At 42.4% G+C, this 22176-nt stretch overlaps 1 protein-coding gene across 4 annotated transcripts in view; it reads left to right on the top strand.

Moving 5' to 3' along the window:
* The first annotated feature begins 3610 nt into the window (after positions 1 to 3610).
* Positions 3611 to 22176, top strand: part of LOC115390746 (paired box protein Pax-5-like) — a 52707-nt gene continuing 34141 nt past the window's right edge. For all 4 annotated transcript variants that reach the window (XM_030094743.1, XM_030094741.1, XM_030094742.1 and 1 more), the window contains exons 1-3: positions 3611 to 3747; positions 17660 to 17825; positions 21509 to 21706. In XM_030094743.1, coding sequence (XP_029950603.1) covers positions 3702 to 3747; positions 17660 to 17825; positions 21509 to 21706 — 410 coding nt within the window. In that variant the 5' untranslated portion in view covers positions 3611 to 3701. The remainder of the gene's footprint in view (positions 3748 to 17659; positions 17826 to 21508; positions 21707 to 22176) is intronic.

The raw sequence follows: 22176 nt of genomic DNA, 5'->3' as shown, positions 1-22176 counted from the left end.
GCCAGTGAAATCTTTCACCCCTGACACTCACTGGCCCAGCAAAGCAGGCCTTTGAACCTTTGTCTCTGTGAGGTTTACACTGAATTCAGAAGCTCTGCTGAAAGCCAAAAGTCCCACAGAGAGGGAAATATCTCCTCCCTGTTTACGTGTTTAGATCGTGTCTTTTGCTTCTTCTGTCTCGCGCTTTAATGCGATTTTTTCCGGTTCCGCTCGGTCAGCCCGCGGGTCACCGATCCAATGACCCCCCCTTCACATTAATTACATTAATTAGCACGAGGAGGAAAAACAAACAAGTAATGATTAATATCCAAACTATGGCGAATTCTCTGACGAGGTCCTGTAAGCAAGCCAAATGTGGAGGGACACGTGAGAGGACCCCTTGATTGATTTTCTGTCAGGCAAAAAATAAAATTAAAAATTAATCCATAAATAAATCTTTTAACGACAACCATAGACACACTTAAACGTGAAGTTTAAAATGTAAATATATTTCCTACTCATAATGATTCTAGGATTCTAGATACTAAAAATAATACGTGAGAATTAATATTTTGTTTAACCTCACTTTGATAAAGTTGAGCTTTAATAATAATAATAATAATAATAATAATAATAATAATAATAATAATAATAATAATAATAATTTATTTTTCTTGTCATCATATGATTTTTGTTGCTTATGTAGGCCTAAATTTGCCTTTTTTTTCCTTTTGCTTGGGGAAAAAAACAATTTCGACAAAACAATTACTATAATATTTAATCCAATAAGTTCTTAATTATGTAATTACATTATATACCAAACTGTACTATCTCGTATATTAAAAGTTTAACTTTCAGTTGTAACAAAATGCTTATTTCATCTTCCTGAATTTCACAAAATGACTCCAATGAACCCTGAAAGTACAAAAGGTGCGATACATTAACATAACTTCCTCTAATAGCTCTATGGCAGATAACTGTACGGTCATTTAAGAAATGCAGTGCATTACCTACAGCCATGGCCATGCATACAGATTCAGCTATGGGGTCCATAAAAAAAGATAAGGATGAGACAAGTCTGCCGAGTATTCAATAGCTTTCCCCTGCAGGCAAGAACCACTGTATGTCAATATATGGAAGTCTAATCATCTTTAACCTGCTCAGTGACCGCACTTAGTGAGAGCTGAGCAACTCTCTCTCTCTGTTACAGTCAAGAAGGTTCTATAGGGACTCATGAAAAATTCTCCTTCTGCCAACTTGTGCTCCAAATGTATATTTTTCCCCTCACTCAATCAACCTTTTGCCTATTTATGTAGTACAAATGCGACTGAAATGTTCCCGAGTAAATAAAGTGAATCGTTAGTGGACGTGCTCTCAGATTTTAGTCACACCGCTGTGTTTGGATGCTGCGGGCGCGAGGCGGAGGTCAGGGTCGTAGTGTTCCAGCGCGAGGCGACAAGCGGAGCAAAAAAGGGTCGCTGTCTCGCGCTTTGTTCGGCACTCAATTGTGTCGGCGCTGCGCGTGAACCCTGAGACCTACTGCTGTCTGGAGGACAGAAATCAAGGGTCTGCAGGAGAAGACAGGGCGACACACCCACTGTTTGCATTCCTCTCTCAGACATTACTGTCTCTTGTTGTCATTGTTGTAAAATTTTTTATTTTTTTTTCAGAGATGTCAGTTGGATTATGCTGCTGTATTTCCCCTGGTGTGATGACATTTTTTTTAAAACGATGAACCAGATGCGTCACAGTCGAAAAGCACCAAAAGAATGTACGAGTTATCTGGAAGAGATTCGTTTCCTGTCAGGCCAGTTGCAGGGTGTCATCCGACTGAACACACTCGCGAGAAACTACTGTATTTGTCTTTCATTTAATTTACTATTACACGTATGACACTCTTATTATAGTAAATTCAAACGCCAGGATGTTTTTGGATATTTCAAGTATTTCTTAAATGTGTGACTTAACCTGTCAGAAACAATATTCTGCTACAAGACAACACATTTCACTAGAATGTGTAAAAATGCCCAATATTTTACAATTCATTGTAAAAAATGTCTAAATGAGACGGATTTTAATTTATTCATCATTACACATACTGTCCATGTTATGTCATGCTTTTGCAAACCCTTGAGCCTCTTCAGAAGATTTTCTTGAAGAAGATCCTTGAAATTGTGCACAATTTGTTCTGTTATTTGACTGTAAGTGGGATGCAATTATTCAAAAATGCTTCAAAACAGCATCATTGTAAAAAAAAATAAATAAGTAAAGAGTTGAAGAAAATGACAACTCGAGCACGGTTGTGTGTTTTCAATCAATATTTGTATGACTGATAACCTCGGGCATTATGGTTTGGACTGTGCAATCCGTCAATGCCACAAACCGCGTAAAACCTCTCCTGTTTGCCACAAATGGCTGCAAAATGTGACTGTATAACACGGGGGAGGCAAAAACTGAGCACATATGTTCAGGAAATGTTTAATGTCATTGTTCCGCCAGGGAATAACGTTCTCAGCGAGAACCGAACAAAGCTGCGAGTATCAGTATGAGTGGAAATTTTCAGTTGGCAAATTAATATTTAAATGAAATGTTTTTGGCTCACAGGTGTGTGTCTGCGAACAATCAGAGCTGAGCAACGGAACTATCCGTTTGTTTGTGTGTGTGTGTGTGTGTGTGTGTGTGTGTGTGTGTGTGTGTGTGTGTGTGTGTGTGTGTGTGTGTGTGTGTCACAAACACGTTGCACGCTGTGCGGGAGGAACAGGACTGCGCTCTCCAACTGCAGAGCGATGAAGGTGAAGTTGTCGCTCCGTGTACTGCACCTGCTCACGCACGGTTCAGTCCGTGCGTAAAGAGCGCCGTGCGTAACAAGTGCACCGGCAGAGCGGGAAAGAAGGGGAAAGTCGGAGACGCTCTTTTAAAAGTCTCCGAGAGGACGCTGAACATAAAGTCACCCATTAGACACATTTTCTGACACCCGTTACGCGCAGCAGAATAACGGTGCCCTGCTTTTACGCACGTGATTTCATGTTAAATTCTCTCCGAGCGCCACATCCACCAACGGGGTGTGCACCAGCGGAAATGAATTTAACATAAAAGAGGGAAAGAAAGAGTGAGGGGGGGGAGAGGGGGGAGCCGGGCAGGGGCGGGAAAGTTTACCAAAGTGGAACTTGGTAACAGATGCGAGTGAGGGGGCGCAGCCCTGCAGGGAAGGGCAGAGGATGTACGATCTGTGTGGGTGTGTGTGTGTGAGAGAGTACACGTGAGCGCGTGCACGTGTTGCATTTACGTGAACGAGCTCGTGCAGGGAAAGAACAGGACATGAGCGCACATTGAGAGAGCGGCTCTTTTTTTTTTTTTTTTTTTTTAACCCGGCGTGATCATTTCACGCTTCCCCCCGAAGCCTTTTTTCCACCTAAAGCGTTTAGTTGCAGCTGACTGAGCACTTGCAGGGAGTGCAATAGGGAGCGGAAGGGTCGAATTATTTCAACCTACAACTCGCCCCAAAACTACTGTAGGACGCAGAAAAAAAAAGAGAGAGAGAGAAGAAAACTGTGCCAATAAGAGGGAGAGAGAGAGAGAGAGAGAGGGAGAGAGGGAGGGAGGGAGGGAGAGAGAGAGAGAGACAGAGAGAGGGAAGAACAGAGGGAGACACTGGGAAAAAGTTTTTGTTCTTTTTCCTTTTTTCCTCCCTCCATCGCCTCCCCCTGTTCTAACGGGGTAACATGGACCAGAGGCCCAGGAGTCCTGCACTGCGGCTGGGGAGAGCAGGTAGGACCGCACCGCCTCAACCAGAGTCAAAACACTTTGCTGCTGTTTGCTTGTTTGTTTATGGGATGCCAAATTTAAAAAAAAAAAAAGTTAAGACATTTAAGTTTTTCCATTCATTACGATGCAAGTTCATTTTAAAGTTTTGTTAAACTTTTCAAACTTTTTTGTCGTAGTCCGAGTTCTGTAGAGTTTTCTTGAAATTGGAGTCTTTCGGAAAAGGAGAAAAAAACAAAAGTTTCAGCTTCTTCAAGAAAGTTCACAACTTTTATTTGCAATATTTTATCACAACTTTAGGACTTTTTTGAGAAAGTGAAACAATATTTATAATTAAACTTGTACTTTGGGCAAATTGTTCTTGTTTAATTCACTTTAGATTTAGTTAAACTAAATGAAAAAAAATGTTGAAAGTATTGTATGCATGGTAGAGAATTAATGGTGGTTGAACTTGCTGGATTTGGTTGTGCTTCATTATTGCTCCAGGTAGCTTGGATTTGTTCATGTCAAAGCAAATAACATATTTAATTATGTTTTAATTTGTGCTTCTTTACATATTAAATGCTTTAAAAACGCATATAGGCAGTTGTATGCGTAAGAATCAAGAAAAGCTCGTTTTAAAATTATCATAATGTTTCTGTGTGTGGACCAGGATTGACTGCTTGATTCAGTTTTTGCCGGAAGTGTGTGAATATGCCTGAGCTCGGCTCGTCTTGTTGTGTCTCCATTACTTTATTCAACAGGTTAATCTCTTACAGGCCTATTCATAAACCAGCGGGGTCTGGTACAGCAATGGATCAGGCCATCGACCTTGTTATGGCACCCAATGGATATCACATCATTTCATATTGCTGCCCGCTGGGCCTGCATTGATAAAACGTCGTTTGTCATTAAGCAACTGCGGGCAGGTGATCAGGCTCTTTGAACAGGCAATGACTGTGCTTCATGCAGTCTTTTCCCCCAGAAAAGCGAAATTATGCTTCACTGGTGCCGTCATTTGCCTGTTGCTGAGTAAATCTTAATACATGCTTTCACTAGATGTTTAAAGTAGAAGTTATATAATTTTTCAAAGGGAGACTGACTATATTTAGAGCTGTTTTGCCTTTAAGTTGCCACAAAATCGTGCAAGCTGTCTTCATAACCATACTAATAGTAAAAAATAAATTTGCTGGCGTTTGGCATTTTATGGAAATTTGTCAGAAAATGCTGGCAGTGGTCTGTAAGACAAATAATGCCCTCTTTGCAGTCTTTTGTGTGGTGGGCCTAACCTTCTGACAAACTGTGAAAGCAGTGGGGTTTGTGGCAATTGGATAATAACCTTTTAACCACTGAGGAAATCAGAGTTTAAAGGAGGCCCTCCCCTGATGGTGTGTAAAGTCTTTGGGGCCCAGGGCCTATACCTACAGCCTCTCCATTTCCTCTTACTTTAAAATACGTGCCCTGGGTACAAAGGAGACTCGCAGAGAATGAGCGTGGATCTAATCAGAGCGCCTCTCTTCCCGCCCTGCAGGTTGGCGGTGCGTAAAAGTGCGTAGATCGGTTCTTTCCAATAAGCAGGGTCCTTCATTCAGCCGCTGTGGGACAAAGATTCATTTTGAATCATTACTGAGTAAAACAATTAGACTTGCAGGTCATTTTCTGGCCTGGCAGAAATACTCAGTGATTCTGTTTCTGCTCTTTTCCAAATAGCGTGACATCTTCGTGCCTGGAGCAGGGTGGAGGCCTTTGGGGCAAAATCAGACCATCCCGCGTGAATCTCCATTTAAGATGGAGCTTTGGTCCACATCATACCTTTTTACTCTCAGCCAGGGCTCGTTGCATCCTCTATCCTGCACGCGAAAACTGTAGCGCTCAAGCTTCAGCTGCTAAAACTGAAATTGATCACTAAACCATGCAAAGTTCAAGCCGATTCCTGCTTTTGGTTCTGCGTCAGTGCGCAGCAAGGCCCAGTATGGAGAGAGAGAGAGAGAGAGAGAGAGAGAGAGAGAGAGAGAGAGAGAGAGAGAGAGAGAGAGAGAGAGAGAGAGAGAGAGAGAGAGAGAGAGAGAGAGAGAGAGAGAGGACCTCAGAAAGCATAGCATGCTTTCGTTTTGTCCTGAAGCGCCCCATCGGCCTGATGTTCTGACCGGCACTGCCCTCCACCCCTGACAGCTGACAGGCCGGGCTTTACCTGCCTTATCGAAGAGACAAATGATTAAAAATAGGCCCATCTGATCGGGCTTGAGTCGGCTTCACCTGCTCCAGAGTTCACACACATAGTGGAGTTCCACCTCAGGAAGTCAGGACGGGTTCACTCTCCAGTCCATATATTTTATTTATTAGTTATGACTTTTATATTTTATAAGCAAATGAAAACTTAAGACGAGATACGGCAGCTTTCTCATTATGTTTACAGTCAGCGGGCGTGTAATAAACGAGCTGGTGGAGTTAACATGCGCTATTAATTTTTCATTGCTTTTTCGTTTCGAGGCTCGGGCGTAAAAAGCAAAACAGCCGAAGCCTTCATGGTGGATGGAGGGAAAGGGAAGGGCGGAGGAAAGAGAGAGGAAACACTAGAACAACAACACTGGCTTCAATTTGCCTCCAAATGATTATCACAACTCAACCACATTCTTACTAATGTTTAAAAAAGTACACAGACCCCCTTCTCTCCTCCTCCGCCGCCCTCCCATCTCCCCATTTTCAGCACTGGAGAGGTAATGAAATATGGTAATGGGGTTGGATCCCCGGATTAAAGTCGTCCTACCCTGATGGAAGTTTTCTCCAAATTTCCAACCCTAAAGCAACAACAATTTGTATACATGATTGATTGTGTTTGGATTTTTAATTGCTTATGTATTTAATTTGCAAATCGGAGAGACGACAGCGACGACTGCAATTTATTTCTGTTGGAGAGAGAAGCACTGGTGTTTATATCTCAATAAATAAAACTCCGCAGAGAAAACGGATATGAGGGCGCAAATAAAAGTACATAAAAATACGTACAAATGTACAATATATATATATATATATATATATATATATATATATATATATATATATATATATATATATATATATATATATATATATATGTACACATAATTTTTTCATTTTATTTCACGTGTATCCTGCCTCAATGCAGGCCTGAAGCTGAAGTTATGCAGTTCAAGTCTAAATCTAAATAATCACGCTTCCTATCTGCACTAGTCCAGTGTATTTCATTTTTTTCCATTTTTTAAACCACTAGACAAAATAAAGCCTGTTTGTTGTCTGTCAGGTGTTTTTATGAGGCCTTATAATTTATGGATACTCAGTACAGAGATGTGAAATATGAATGAGGATTAGTGTGAATGTTGGAAAAGGGGTTTACTGTCAGTGGATTAAAGAACAGAGACGTGGAATCAATAAAGATTCATGAAATCATATTTAGTGTTGAACATCAGGGGTGAGAGAAACAGCCGGTTGTTTCATGGAACCAGTATTAGATCCTCAGCGGTGTTTGGGGTGTAGATGTTTCTAGTGTTACACGTCCTGGTCAGCTAAAGTCCTCTCTAAATTACTCCGAATACTCTTAACTTAAAGTATTCACAAGGTGAAAGTCCTGTATCTTGTCGTGTGTGTACACTGGTCAAAGTTGAACGCCCCCTCGTGGTTCACCTAGATGATTCATATGAGACGCCTTCCAGCAGGGAGCATTTCAGAAATAATCATTTAAGGTGTGTTAGGTTCACTGCTCTGATCTGAAGCTGGATGTGTGTACTTATCAGACTTTGTCTTTTAATAACAACAGTGTGTGTGCTACGTGTTTGGCTGTGTTTGAATTTCAAGCAGGATCTTAGGACTAGGAGCATCTCAAAATCAGCCACTTCACCGCTCTGTGAGCACACAGAAAAAAGTAAGTGAAGGAAATAAAGTAGTCATATAAAATATGGAATTTGCAAGTCTAAAAATACCATAATATAATACACTGACCTTTTCAGTAACAGATGCATTGCCTAGAGGTACGTCAAGCACGCGCGTCTTCAGAGTATAAACCTGAAAAGTGGCCAGAGTTAAGTGAAGGCTATAGATGTGGTTTAGTTTGGTGTGCCATTGTAAATTCCAATTACATAGACTGCACTTAACGCAGTAATTTATGCCTAATTGGGCTGTAATATCGGTAGGAATGGTGTGATATAGCTCTAAATGAGGCCAATCCAGCGGTTACGTGTGAAGTATATGCACCGAGGAACTGAAATGATTAAATGTCTACAAACAGGAAGAAGGGAAATAACACTTTTTAATTTGGCTCATGCTTTAGGCTATTTGTGTGGTTAATATTACAGGGGCGAGGCTTTGATATGCCCTCTCAAATCAGGTGGGACGAACATGTATTGAATCCTCTCTCTCTCTCCCTCCCTCTCTCTCTCTCTCTCACTTTGGAGAGTAAACGCGGAGCTCGCCAATTGCATTTCATTAAAAACAACATCCGTTTGGATCCACAATCAATTAGGTAATGAGCATGTTTTCATGTGTTTCCTCCCAATCCTCCCCAAGCTAAAGATTTATAACATTGTGCTGAAGAAGGAGGGAGAGAGAGAGAGAGAGAGAGAGAGAGAGAGAGAGAGAAAGAGAGAGAGAGAGAGAGAGAGAGAGATTATGCAGGGCCAATTGTTTCCAACAGCTCTCACTTCTGTGGACCTCAAGAAAACTGAAATATTTAGAATCTGTCTGATTTATTGAAGCCAAATTACTTTATTGTTTTTTTTTTATTTTATTTTATGTCAACTGTTTGGTTTTATCACAGCAATAGCTCCATTTAATAGAAAAAAAGGTGAACATTACTGTTTGACTTCTTGAGCTTTGCCTCATTTATAAAGCCTTGCTGCAACTAAGCCTCGTTTTTAGTAATACTCAATTAATTAGCCATTTAATATTGACATGAATAAATTGAGCGCAAATGGGTATAAAGGCATTAGGTTTTTTACTTGGTTAATTGAAATTAAACATATGATCGTCCGCTCCCCGAGCCGCGCGTGGCTCCACGGCGCGCCCTCATTGGCGGACGGAGAATGAACGCGGGGCGTCATTGGCCCACGGGATTCGCTCCAGCCAATCGCCGGCCTCCTCCGCCCGGATCTACCTGGGGCCGGTGGTGACGCGGGGCTCGCGCTCTCGCCGCGATTGGCCGGCGTCCCGGTGACTGACGGGCAGCTGGCCGGCGCGTGGAGGTTAGGTTTGCAGGGGGTTGTGAGCGCGGGCGCTGTCCGCAAGAGAGCAGGTCCTGAAACGCGCCGTGCGCCACCGTGGAAGCTGCGCGCAGGCAGGCAGCTGTTCACCGTGCGGCGAGAGGAGCCCGTTCATGTGCGCATATCTCCCACAATCTTTAGGGGGTTTTTTTTTCCCGACGTGACCGCGGAGAAAAGTACCTTTTTTGCATTTCGGACGGAGCTGGGGGTTTTTTTTCTGCTCCAAAGCGAAGAAATTCGCCTCCAAAGTCAAACAAATAGCAGGAGTCCTCAAGCTGCGTGTGTGCAGTGAGCCCTGGTCAACGCGGAGGGGGGAAGACAGCCTGACCAAGAGCCGCGTTGCCTTCAAGAAAACAAGAAAACTACTCTCTGAGTTGTTATTGCATATTCAAAAGCAAAGAGCGCTTTTATTTCATTTTTTTCCCTTCTTCTTATCTTGTGCAGTTTCTGTCTTTTTTTGGCACGGTTGGATATGGGACTTCAAGATGTGAGCACTCGTGCGCTCTCATTGGCGTTTTTGATGGGAGATAAAGTGTTCATGTGAAAACAGCAGCCGCGGACGATTTATAAGAAGACATGTGCAGAAAACAACTCCGTATAAAAACACGCCTGACAGTGGATGTGTAATCTTTTTTTTTTTCCTTCTTGTTTTCACGTTGGGGTATTTTAATTTTTTTTCCTCAGCAGACTGAGGAGAAAGTTCAGTCTCCATCGGTATAGACGCAGTTCAGAGGTCACGGCCAACAGACCGAGAAGGGCAGATAGGAGGGAAAATACTTTCTTTAAGCATTTATTTGATTTTTTGGTGTGAACTTTTTCATTTTCACGTCGTCAGACTGGTGCAATCTGGCGCAGACGGACAGCTGAAGGAATGAGCTCCAGCTCTGTTGTTTCCCTCCACTGGTTTTGGAGACACCAGGACAGACCGGCTGTTGTGTCCCGTCCCCATGAGGAGGGGGGGCGTCTTTGATTCATTATTTGATGCCTTTTCTTTCTTCATTCACATCTCCAAATCAAAGAATTTCACCATTTTTACCAGTTCAAATGAAAGTACACCTGTAACTTTATCATTAATCATTTTTAACCGAGCAAAAAAAAAAAAAAAAAAAAAAAAGTTTTTTTGTTTTTTTCGGCTCAAAGGGAACTGTTAAGCTCTGGGTTTCCACTCACTGGAGGTCACGGTGCTTCGGTGCAGTGGTCCCATTGAAGCAGGGCGTCCAGTGGCATTTTTAAGACCCCCTAACAGCGAATACCGGGGCCCTCCAGTCCCGCTTCACCGATGGAGATTCACTGTAAGCACGACCCGTTTGCAGCAATGCACAGTAAGTCAATGCGCTTCTAATGCCCCCCTCTATCTGCATGATCGCCTCTGCCCTGAACTGAACCAACCCCCAGACCACAGAACGTGTGTGTGTGTGTGTGTGTGTGTGTGTGTGTGTGTGTGTGTGTGTGTGTGTGTGTGTGTGTGTGTGTGTGTGTGTGTGTGTGTGTGTGCAACAATAACAGCAGCCTGTCATGCTGAACCGCACACTGCGGGAGCAGTCTTTCACTCACTGAGAATAATATTTTTATTCTAAAAAAAATTGCATAAATACATCAAAATATGTATACTATAACAAATAATGAATTGATAATTTGAGATGAAGTCCTGAAACCAGTTCGCACTTTAATTTCTTAACATTGTTAAATTATTCTAGCATCAATGAAGTCTCGAAATATTTTAAAGTAGTTTAACGCACGCGTTGCGTAAATTAAACGTCTTGATGATGGCGCAGTTTCTTTTCTAAGTAAGGTTCGATCGGGCGAATATTTGTTGAAAGTCTTTCGATTATATTTTCACTAAGAAGATATGCACCAAATGTATCACTTTAAAAATTATTCCCCAAATATCTATTTCCTATTTTCGCGTTTGCATTTTTATTTTACGAGCTCATTTTTACGCATCTTCGTCCGCTTTAATTTTGCACCTGATGCGATGAAGTTGGACAGAAAACTGGAGTGATTTCTTTGGAAATGTGATGAAATTCAGGTTATGTGAGGCCTAAACTGGGTTGTATTTGTTGGTGCTTTCTGAGAAACGATGCGATGTGATTTACCATTTGTAGTCCATTTTCTGTGGTTGCTCTTCTTGATTTGAATGGAAGTGCAGTTGCAGGGGTCAAAGGGAGAGAGAGGGAGAGAGAGAGAGAGAGAGAGAGAGAGAGAGAGAGAGCGAGAGCGAGAGAGAGAGAGAGGGGGAGAGGGAGAGGGAGGGAGGGAGTAACAAAGCATGACTAAAAGCTGAACTTGAATGGTGTTTTTGCTCAGAAGCAGGTGAGACGGTGTACTTTACGCACGCAGGTGCAGCTGGGTTGGAATCTCAGAGGGCGCACAGTTTCTGTGCCACAGTATATATAGCGCGTTCAGTGCGTTGCGCAAGGACACTTCAGCAGTGCAGGCAGTAGCAGGATGGAATTGAGGAGATACCTTGGTCGCTCAGTCCTGTCGTCGCTCCAGTGCTTTATTTTTCCATTCCGCCTCATATACTAAAGTCCATAAAATGTTGTCACGTCTTTTTTTAAAATTTAGCAACAAAACTACTGTATTTAAATTTGAATCTATGTGTGGTCCCTTCAAAACAACTTTTACATTCAACTGAATGGAATATATTACGAAAAGCGCCACAATTGGCCCTGAATAACTAAAGTCATGCAGTAAAAACTTCGCGATATAAAAAGCCTCGAGCACACGTTAAATGTTTATGAGAATTTAATCGACGTATTGACAGGCTGCATGATGGATGCGCATCATTTTCGCTGCCTTTAAAGTTGAATAAAAGTGTTTTCAGCGTGTAATAGATTAGACATTATATATCTTCCTGCAGTTTAGTTCCGGGGAGAAGCCGTGCGATGTGACTGACAGAGGTTCCCACGGTGTGTTATCCTGCAGGATTAAAAAAAAAAAAGAAAAAAGAAAAAAAAAGGAGGGTGTACACACACTTCCAAAAGCTAGAACGAATCAACGTGTTTCCTCTTCCCCGCCGCTTCACCAAAGCCAATGATCCGCGGCGCTGACGGTGCGAGCGGAGCTAAAGTTATATATGTCAGAGCCCGGAGACGCTTTAAAACGATTACACCTAAAAAATGTCAAAGGTGGAGAGAAAGAGAGGTCGGGATGAATCGACTGTGACGCGTGGAAATGTTGCAGGGAGACTTCTGAGATGTGGGCTGTGCGCCTCGGTTGTGTGTGGAGACCAGAGGAGCGCAGCGTAAAGTTCACAGCGCCACATGCGTGCGCCTGTATCTGCGTGCGTCAAAGTTCCATTAGCGTCGTTAAAGTTCGATACCAAACTGTTTATTTGACTAATTTACAGAGTTGCATGTCTTATGGTGCACTTTTGCGTGCATGCATCATTTTCAACCATTTTTATTTTCAGAAACAACACAATGCTTTAAGCAGTTTTTACAAGGTTATTTTTTGTTTTCATTGCGCACACAATTCGTTATATTCGTTTCTATGATTAAAGTGGTATTCTATCAACAAAAGGCTTTAGCGGGATATTTTAAAAAAAATCTATATACCAGGTAATTGTGATGATAATGAGCTGGATTTCATAATCACGCATTGTAATGGTAATGGAGGTATGCTGAATATTAAGTGGACGAGGCCGTGGCCTACCTTGGTGACTCTTGGAGAGAGAGAGAGAAAAAAAATCACATAAAATATACACCAAAGGGGAACGATTAAATACAAATCAATCACAAGTATTTTTCTAAAAGAAACTAATAAATGAAACTCTGGCGGATCCTATAGGCCACTAAAACTCCAGAAACGAGAACTGTAAATCAAAATTCACAGTCTATATGATTTTTACGACCTCTTGCCACCAGGATCTGTAAAGCGGACCTGTTCTGACAATTAGTGGTAATTGTTTAAAAACCCTCCCTGAGCTGCATTTCTTCTCCAAAATGACAAGAAAATCCGCAACACATGCCACAAAACGCCTGCTTGGCGCATCTCGCACATCTAGCCACTGTTTGCTGAAGGAAATGTGCTTCATCTGTATTCTTGCAGGCAACTTTCCAAACAGGTTTTCAGCCAAAAGTAATTTCTAGTTCGTCTTTTTTTTATTTCGTTTCTTTTTTTTTTCCAGATGGAGAGAAAAGTAAAGAGTGTACGTATATGAAAGAGGAAAGTGGTGGCGATTTGTTACGTTTTCCCTTTGCTTTATTTTTGAATCGTCAGGCCGTGACGAGACAGATGAGAGATGAGAGACTTAGAGAGGCTGGTGGAGGAAGGGAAAGACAGAAGTGGAGAGAGAGAGAGAGAGAGAGAGAGAGAGAGAGAGAGAGAGAGAGAGAGAGAGAGAGAGAGAGAGAGAGAGAACAGAGGGAGACATTGAGAAATGTAAAGGGAAGAGAGAGACAGAGAGCCCTAATGGACCTTATTTTCTGGATGGGGGAGCTCGAATATATTCTTCTTTATCTCTGTATTTTTTTTCCTGCCGGAAACAGTGAATCAATCAAAGTTTTAAGGAGGTGCTGGGCTCTTAAGTCAGCTCCTCTAAAGAGGTAAATAAATAAAATACAAGAGGGATGCATAATGACCAGCGGTCCCTTGCTGTCTCTGTCCCACTCTGATTCAGCAGGATGAAATGAAGCTTCGCCCTATTGAGACATTCACACCCCTTAAAGTCCAGAATTTTTTTTGTGGGGGAAATTCTCTGCACCTTATTGGCAACTAAAGCTCCTGAGCTGGCCAGTGTTGACTGAATTTCTGGGAGCAAGTGGTTAATTTGTTCAGTCATTTGGGTGAAATGTTGGACCATAGTCTTTCAAACTGACCGAACTGAAAGAAAACATCAACTCTTTAGCAGAGCTTTAAAATAGGTCCTCACAGATTTCTGTTCTGGAGAAAAGGCACAGTTGCTACTAAAAATTCAGGAAAGACCAGAGGGTATTATTGCTCTCATTTACATTATTAAAATAAGGTCAAATTTAGTCTTTCCTAAGGCTGCACTGTTGCTCACCAATACCTCAACAAAGCATATAAGCTCCAAATGAGAGCTCCTATAACTTATTCATGGAATTATACTACTAACAGATAAACAATTGCCTTTATAGAAAGTGTACGTTTTTTTTTTTGCGTTTGTCCCTATCAGTATTTATGGGCTTTGAAAATAAATTTTAAACACATAATCCCCATCACCTACCCCAAGAATGGTAAGAGTCTGGACGCTTAATGCCAACAGTAAATACACAGATAAGTGAATAAATAGTTATCTGGGGGTTTTTGTAGGTCACAAGTCATTCCTCTCCATCTCTTTACAAAGCAAGGCGTATTTCATGCCCTGGCCCAGATAGGAAGGGTGAAAGGAACCATTTCATTTACTCTTATCAGAGAAAGAGGGAGAGGGAGGGAGCGCCAGTCTTCTCTGCAGATACCTGTGGTGAGGAGGATGAACCACGGTAGGCTTCTATAAACGACCCCTGCAAAAATGGAGCTTTTATTCACTGAGAGGTTTCAGGAAATAATAATAAAGAGAGGAGAGGGAGGAATAATGCACAACTATACAAAGTATTCACAGACAGCAGGAGCAAGCATTCAAGACCTCAATCTGTGCATGTAGGTCAGGAGGGTCTGTCCTGCTTTGAGCAATGTCTGAAAATGGTGTGTGTGTGTGTGTGTGTGTGTGTGTGTGTGTGTGTGTGTGTGTGTGTGTGTGTGTGTCTTCTCTGCATACCTTAACTGGAACATTGCAGCAACGCTTCCTAGTCAAACAGGGAGGGAGAGTCAGTCACCTGAAATCAGAGGATTGTCCTTTAAAGTTAATAGTTGATCTTTTAAGAGGTGAAAACACTGAGCATGACCAGCTTTGTTGCAGCTGGGGACCAAAGTTTCATGTTTTCTTCCATCACTTTTCCTTCATAGTGCTATTTGCTTTTATAATGAGCGAACAAAATGTATTAAATCATGTTTTTGAAAAACTGGAGTCAGCAGTTGGACGTTGGACTGGTTTGCTGTGTCTCAAATGAAATAAGGACATTTTGCATGTATTATAAAGTCCTTTAGAAAAGACATAAATTGTGACTAAAACCTATCTGGTTTGTCACGATGCACTGTTTTAGAAAGAGAGAGTAATATTTCATTAGACACCCAGGAACATATCAAGCTTAACTCACATTACCTGAAGTATGCTGCATTCACAGCAACATATATAAATACCAGACATTTGAAATTTAACATTATTTTTCATAATCAGAGAACAGTATGATATCAGAATATACTGCCTCAGTGCAAAATGTTTTACGATGGATTTATAAACAGAGTGAAGACTGGAAAACTTGCATTACTTTGTATCCTTAAATTGAGAGAAGTCGATCCATGAAAAATTAGCTGAACTCGAAGCTGCAGCTGCTTAAAATTTTAGTATCTGAACTTCGCCAATCCTGCATCGGACATTTTCCCCACGTTTTGACTCAGCATCGTCTGAAATCAGCTCTGCAGCTCTGAAGGAATTCGTGCCCGGTTATTTTGACAGCCCGTAAAACAAAAACCAAGCTTTATGCATGGAATAATCTCCTTGTAGTGTAAACAATCAGCAGACGACATGTCTTAACACCCGTGTGTCGCCATTACGATGACAGACAGAAATCTGAGCATTCAAAATACATCTTCTTTAATTCAGTCAAACTGGTTTGATAGCAACTTGCTTTGACACAATGGACGCGACTGTATTGTCTTCAAAGTTCATATTGGTTGTAAGATTTCACACTACTTAGTGTGTGAGCCTTGGTGGAGTCCGGCCCACAGTGCATAAACAGGTATTACTCAGCCTTTATATTGCTGTCTCTACTAAAGAGTGATTGCTTCTTAAATTGTGCTGTCTGCAGCAGGCGTCTGCATAATGACTCTCCTTCTATCAGAGGAAAAAAAAAAATGAAGTGGTGAAGAAACGTGTGGCCGTCCGTATGTGGAAGTATCTTTGTTTGATTCCGGAGAATGGCTCTTTCCCGTTTTCACATTTCTGTATATTCCCATCCAGCGGGTTGGCCTGTTTTTTATTTATACTGCTGAAAACTGCATGTGTCTACTTCTTTATTTTATGCTGATGGAGAGGAAATGGGTACAGGGGAACAGGTTCAGGGGACAGCTCGCTGTTTGAGGGGGTATCCCTGCTGGGGTTATGTGTTTAAAATCTATACCCCCACAGCTAGGATTAGTGTGTGTGTGTGTGTGTGTGTGTGTGTGTGTGTTTCCCCTAAAGACGTAATCACTATGGTAATACAAAAACCAGTGGATTAAATGGTGGAGACATGCTAGTTGATTTATACTTCGCCTTTGGTTTAAAACATACAATACATGTGCAATATATTGGTAAATATATGGCCTGGAAGAGAGGAGGACTGTCGTCCGTGTAGTTAAAACTCATTTTCTCTCAGTGTTTGGGAACACGGTACTCTATTGCTGGATTTATCGGTTCGACCTGTCATCTTAAACCAAGATGTTCCAGGTTTCTGACCTGGTCTGCCGAAACCCTTCATCCCGGAATTTACGCTTGTAAAAATGGTGTGTGTGAACATTTTCACTGTGATATGTTTCTGCTCAGGATATACTTTAATTCACTGAATACAGACTGAATGAATCAATCTGTTTAGCTGCCCTTTCCTTCAATCCACAGCATTTCCCTTTGTACTGCTGTATTGCTTGAACCTGTTGAAATTGGCGTTTTCCCTGAAGAATTAATACAGAAAAAAAAAGCATAACAATCCTTCCCATTCTGAAATTCACATGCAATTTATTCATGTAAAGATTTAGCTTGTCCTCTCCTCTGCTTTAGTGTACAGCAGCGTTGCTGTCTTTCATTTCCTCATATACTTTCTTTCTCTCATCCCTCAGGGGAATATTAGTGGTATCTCTCACCGAGGGGGCCAAGGCGAGGCCTCGGTCAATAATTAATTGAAATCCCTTCATTTGCTCGAAATCTTTGCTCAGCCTGCCCCTGGTGAAATTGGCCAAAGTTTGCACTTTGAAGTAGTCTGGGTGGTAATATTATGCTGAGCAGGATAAATCAGTGGCAGGAGAGAAATCAGATGCTTTTGAGATAGTAAATTAACTTCAGTCAGAGGCCAACAGCTGTGGGATTATATCCCAGAAAGTGTGGGTGATGTTAAAAACCAAACTTTAAGACACCTCAGGAATTCTAAGTGGTGGAGAAGGATTCCTGGTGACTGAGAGTGTCCGAGTAGAGTATTACCAACTGTGGGTCCGCAGAAAGTAAGAATGATTTGGCATCAAATCAGAGAACAGAATACGTGTTTCTGACTGGAGAGATCCTGATCGGCGCCACTTTAACTTGTCTGCAGAGCAGCTGATTTGAGAATGTGAATTTGTGATATCTGGAAAGTCCCCTGGGCCGATCATTCCTGAATGCATCACAAGAGAGCGACAGAACAATCAATCAATCTGACTATAATTGTGTTGGAAAGTCCAGTTTTCTATTGTTCTATTCAAGATTGCCATCGCATGGTCGTCCGGGTCAAGAACCGCAATGACAGAGCAAATTTAGGAGCATTTATCTCTCATTCATTCATGAAATTGTTGTTGTAAGTTTCAAAAGTTAGGGATGAGTTCTTACAATCTACGATTTACAATCACTTGATCTGAGCTCTGCCTTTTCTTCAATGTTCTCTTCTGACCCGAGACATCTTCTATCACCTCTCTTCCAGGACATGGTGGCGTGAACCAGCTCGGAGGCGTGTTTGTGAACGGCAGGCCCCTCCCCGACGTGGTCCGGCAGCGGATAGTCGAACTCGCGCACCAAGGGGTTCGGCCCTGCGATATCTCACGCCAGCTACGAGTCAGCCATGGATGCGTCAGCAAGATACTGGGCAGGTAAAGGGTGCACAAACACTCACGTAAAAAGCGTCGGTGTGGTCGACGGTGAGGCGGTGCGCTTCAGACACAGATGGCCGAGGTGCACGAAATGTCAGCCTCCTCCTCGTTTGACACCGTTTTCAACCTTGTCCTATTTGCAGAAAGTGAATCTGTGAAGTAAACTGTCCTGCGGGACAATGCAGAGCTGCATCACATGCTGTCATCTCTACCCATGGGATATTGTTTTCAGCCAGTTGTGATAAGTTGTTATTCAGAAGGAACATAAACAGGCTAAATTTAAGCTCTGTGAGGGAAATTTCAGTTTTCTTTAATTTCTTCGTCATGCTGCACCCAAGCAGCATTTTCCAGACGTTCTTGATTCATTCTCAGTTGCCTCTTTCTCCCTCCAACTCAGATTCCTCTGACTCCTCATTCTATCCTCTTTTTCTGCTATTTCACCTTCCTCTCCCCTCCCTGTATCCTGTATTTCTCATTCAACCCCTCTCAATATTTCTGTGTTTCTCCTTGCCCCCTCCTCTCTCTCCCTCTGCCTGGCTCTCCCTGTGCCTTTTCAAAGCTAAATTCAAGAGTAAATCCCTGCTCGTTCCATCCCCCGGAGAAGAAAGGGGTACAAAAGGGAAAAGATTCATCACTTTTTGGAATTAGCATCAAAATGAAAGTGGCACCATATTGCTGCACCTAAAAAAAAAAAAAAAAAAAAAAAAAAAGACAGAGGGAGATGGAGAATGGGAGAAAGACAAGAACAAGAGACACAATCAAAAAGGAAAAGGCATGTTAAAGAAGAAGAGTGCAGGAAAAAGGAAACGAATGAGAGACAGAGAGACCATTTGTGGGGACGGAGGGGAAGGATTAGCCACAGCGACCCTCAGCTATATCAAAAAATGTGTTGCTCATTGTTCCCCATGCCTCTCTCTCCCTTTCCTTCTCTCTCTCTCTCATCCCTTCCCTCTCTCTCTCTCTCTCTCTCTCTCTCTCTCTCTCTCTCTCTCTCTCTCTCTCTCTCTCTCTCTCTCTCTCTCTCCCTCTCTCTCTCCCCTTTCCTGGCCGTTCAACTCACTGAAGCGTTACCGTGAGGGGGAGGAGAGGGGATCGAGGGATGGAAGGAGGGAGGGAGGGTTGTTTTATCCTCTCCTCTCTGTCTCTCTGGTGCCAGCAGAACAAAAACACCAACTCCACCACAATGTGTGTGTGTGTGTGTGTGTGTGTGTGTGTGTGTGTGTGTGTGTGTGTGCGTGCATGTGTGCGTGCGTGCATTGGCTCATTGTTGCACGGATATCAATAACCACACTCGTTTATTCACCAATGATTCAGCTGTGAATAATTTAAATACTTTTCCATTTGAAAATAGATTGTTTTTCCTTTCGTCGTGTTTATACTCCAGCTGTGAAGTCAAAATGCGCAACACACACACACACGCACGCACGCACGCGCACGGGCGCAAAGTCCACGTACAAACACAAAAAAGAAAGACAAGGAAGCGCACGTTTACAGGAACTCACATCTTCACAGAAAGGATTACTCTAGCGTACAGTGGAGGGAGAAAGAGAGAAAGCAGCAGGTTTAAGACTGACTGACAGCTTGCATCCACACACACAGCATCCCCCTCTTTGCTGTGTGGCGCATTTGCTGTCCTCCCACCACCCCCTGCCCCCATGGCCCTTCTGCATGCAAATACATTCATGAAATAGCCATGGTGGACACGAAACGCCTGAATCTGTGTGTGTGTGTGTGTGTGTGTGTGTGTGTGCGCCGCCCTGCCTCTTGCTACCTCTGTGTCACAATGTGAAATTGTTTAAGAAAACAGCAGCGGCAGCAGCGGCAGGGACGAGTCAGGCATCGGAGATGCTGTGACAGGCGTTTGATACGTCGACATTCAGCCATTAACTCACACTTGTATATCTGTAGCGCGATCTCCCGACGACTCAGTTATGTAACTCGCGGTGAGCATTTTATGCCGTCTTTGTTGGACAAGATAAGGTAGGATCGATGGCTTCTAAATACACTCCGAAACACTAAAACAGGCTAAAATCCGAGTGCCAAAAAAACCAATAAAATCCTCAAATGCTACAAGCGAGAGTGAAAAATATGTTTGGTAGCTCCTACAAAAGCACAAGGAAACAAGCTTTAAAAGATTCATACAACAATCAGCTCCCGTATTTTTGTGTAGTGATTCATCATAAAATATGTGGTTCTATCGAAATATTGTAATTGTCAGCCAAAAATGACATTTCAGTCACCTAAAACAACTGCAAAAGTTGTATTTTTCTGTTAAATTGTCTGGAAAATATTTCCCAGAAGTCGACAGTAATGCACAAATGCAGAATTTCATGCTGAAACCAACTGTAATGCTGGAAAATTACTGGTAAAAAGATTCTTCAGCTTCAGTTACCACTGATCCCTCCGTCAGCGTGGACAGTAGCTCTTAATTATCATGGATACATGAGTATTACTTCAGGACAGACCTGCCTGTTCCAGACACAGGACGGTGGGGCCGGTGCAGGTGGAGGAGTCGGTGGGATGTGAGGTGGTTTTTGAAGAGTCTGAATTTGAGCCAGAAAGGAGTCCTCATCACAGAGGGAAGGTCATTCCTCTGCTGGAGAGCTCAGAGGGGGGGAAAAAAAAAATCAAACCTGAGTGGAACGATGTTCAAATCACCACCAGGAGAGTTGAACTAAAAAGGGCCAGTAAAACAGAAAATGTGTCTTTTACGGTGTGGATGCTGAATGTCTGGAGTCTGCTTCCTAAATGCTGAGTTCAGCAATGAAGCAGACCTCATTAGAATGACCACAAAATACACCCCGCAGTTCATATTGTCTTTCATTTGAATCAATGTAGGATTACATGTAAGCAACAGAAGAACAACTTAAACAAATTAATCTCTCCAACAAACGGAGAAGGGCTATTATCACATACTAACGGAGTCATTTTCATTGTTCTGAGATCATTTCTTTTGGGGCCTTCCGGTTCTTATAAGCAATCATTTCTAGATTTCATTGAAAATAATGTTGGATTCTCCTTCTCATACAGTTACAGTTTCAGTTGCCAAAGCAGGTTAGAGATTAATTTTCTGTGTTAAATCTGGATTGTTGTCCAAACATACAAATCATACAGTTTCCCTGTCCCGTCATTACAATCAGATATTGATTGTTTTGCACTGTTCAATCAACAGATGTAAATAGGCACTACACAAACCTACTTTTAAAAGACAATAAACTTCACTGTTAAATATGTAGCACTCAATATGCAGTATATCATAAAGGCTGATGTCAGATGAGGCCCCACAGCCATGTATATATGAGATATAGATAAGGTTTAAAATGATTAAAATGCACCAAGGGTGACAAACACTGCCACTGGAAAACACATCCCTTTTCAGAGATGCAAATACATATTTTGGATTCTACACTATTGTTTCAAAACAGATGGAAGGATGCTGATGCACTGAGTGTGGGATGCATTTGTATTTGAAGAAAATTCCCTTTTTAAGTTGGCATGGTAGAGTTTAAGCTGTTTAAATTAGCCTGTGGAACAAGATGCAATAGAAAAAAAAAATCTAAATTACAAACAAGTGAAAGCACACAGCAGCTTCTTCATCAAATTCTTATTGACTTCAAAACCATGCGTCTCTTGTGTTTCCCCCTCATGACCAACACAAGCATCTTCACTTCTCTAATTGGCAGGTACTATGAAACGGGCAGTATCCGCCCCGGGGTAATCGGGGGATCCAAACCAAAGGTTGCTACACCCAAAGTGGTCGACAAGATTGCCGATTATAAACGCCAAAACCCCACCATGTTTGCCTGGGAGATCCGGGACAGGCTCCTGGCCGAGAGAGTCTGCGACAACGACAGCGTCCCCAGCGTCAGCTCCATCAACAGGTAGGCGCCTGCTGCGTACGTCTGAGCAGCAACTTATAGCAACAGGTACGGCGTGTGGGTGGAGCATCCGGCAATATAACGCCGTCTGTTTTATGTGTGCGAGAGGAGGAGAGAGAGAGAAAAAGAGAATAGCAAAGAGGCCCTAGTCTCCATATGTATGAAGTGGCTGCAGCTCAGTGGTTCAACACGATGGTACAATGACAACCCTTTCCCTGAGCATAGAGGCAGAGAGAGAGGGAGGGATGGCGAAATAAGAGAGGGAAGGAGTGAGCAAAAGAGACAGACAAAAGGGAAGGAAGGTGTGCGAGGCTAAGTGAAAAAACAGACCAAAAGGAAAGGGAAGATAGGGGAAAGGGAGGAAAGGAAATAAGAGGAGAGGAGAGGAAAAGGGAGGAGGAAAAGAGGAGAGAGGAAAGGAAGAAGGAAGAAAGGCTTGCATGAGCAGCCAGCAGGAAGTGTGAGGCCCCTCT

This window comes from Salarias fasciatus, chromosome 6 (assembly GCF_902148845.1).
Source record: "Salarias fasciatus chromosome 6, fSalaFa1.1, whole genome shotgun sequence".
Classification (NCBI taxonomy): domain Eukaryota; kingdom Metazoa; phylum Chordata; class Actinopteri; order Blenniiformes; family Blenniidae; genus Salarias; species Salarias fasciatus.
Note: the sequence above shows the minus strand (reverse complement) of the source record. Positions and strands in the feature narration are given on the sequence as shown.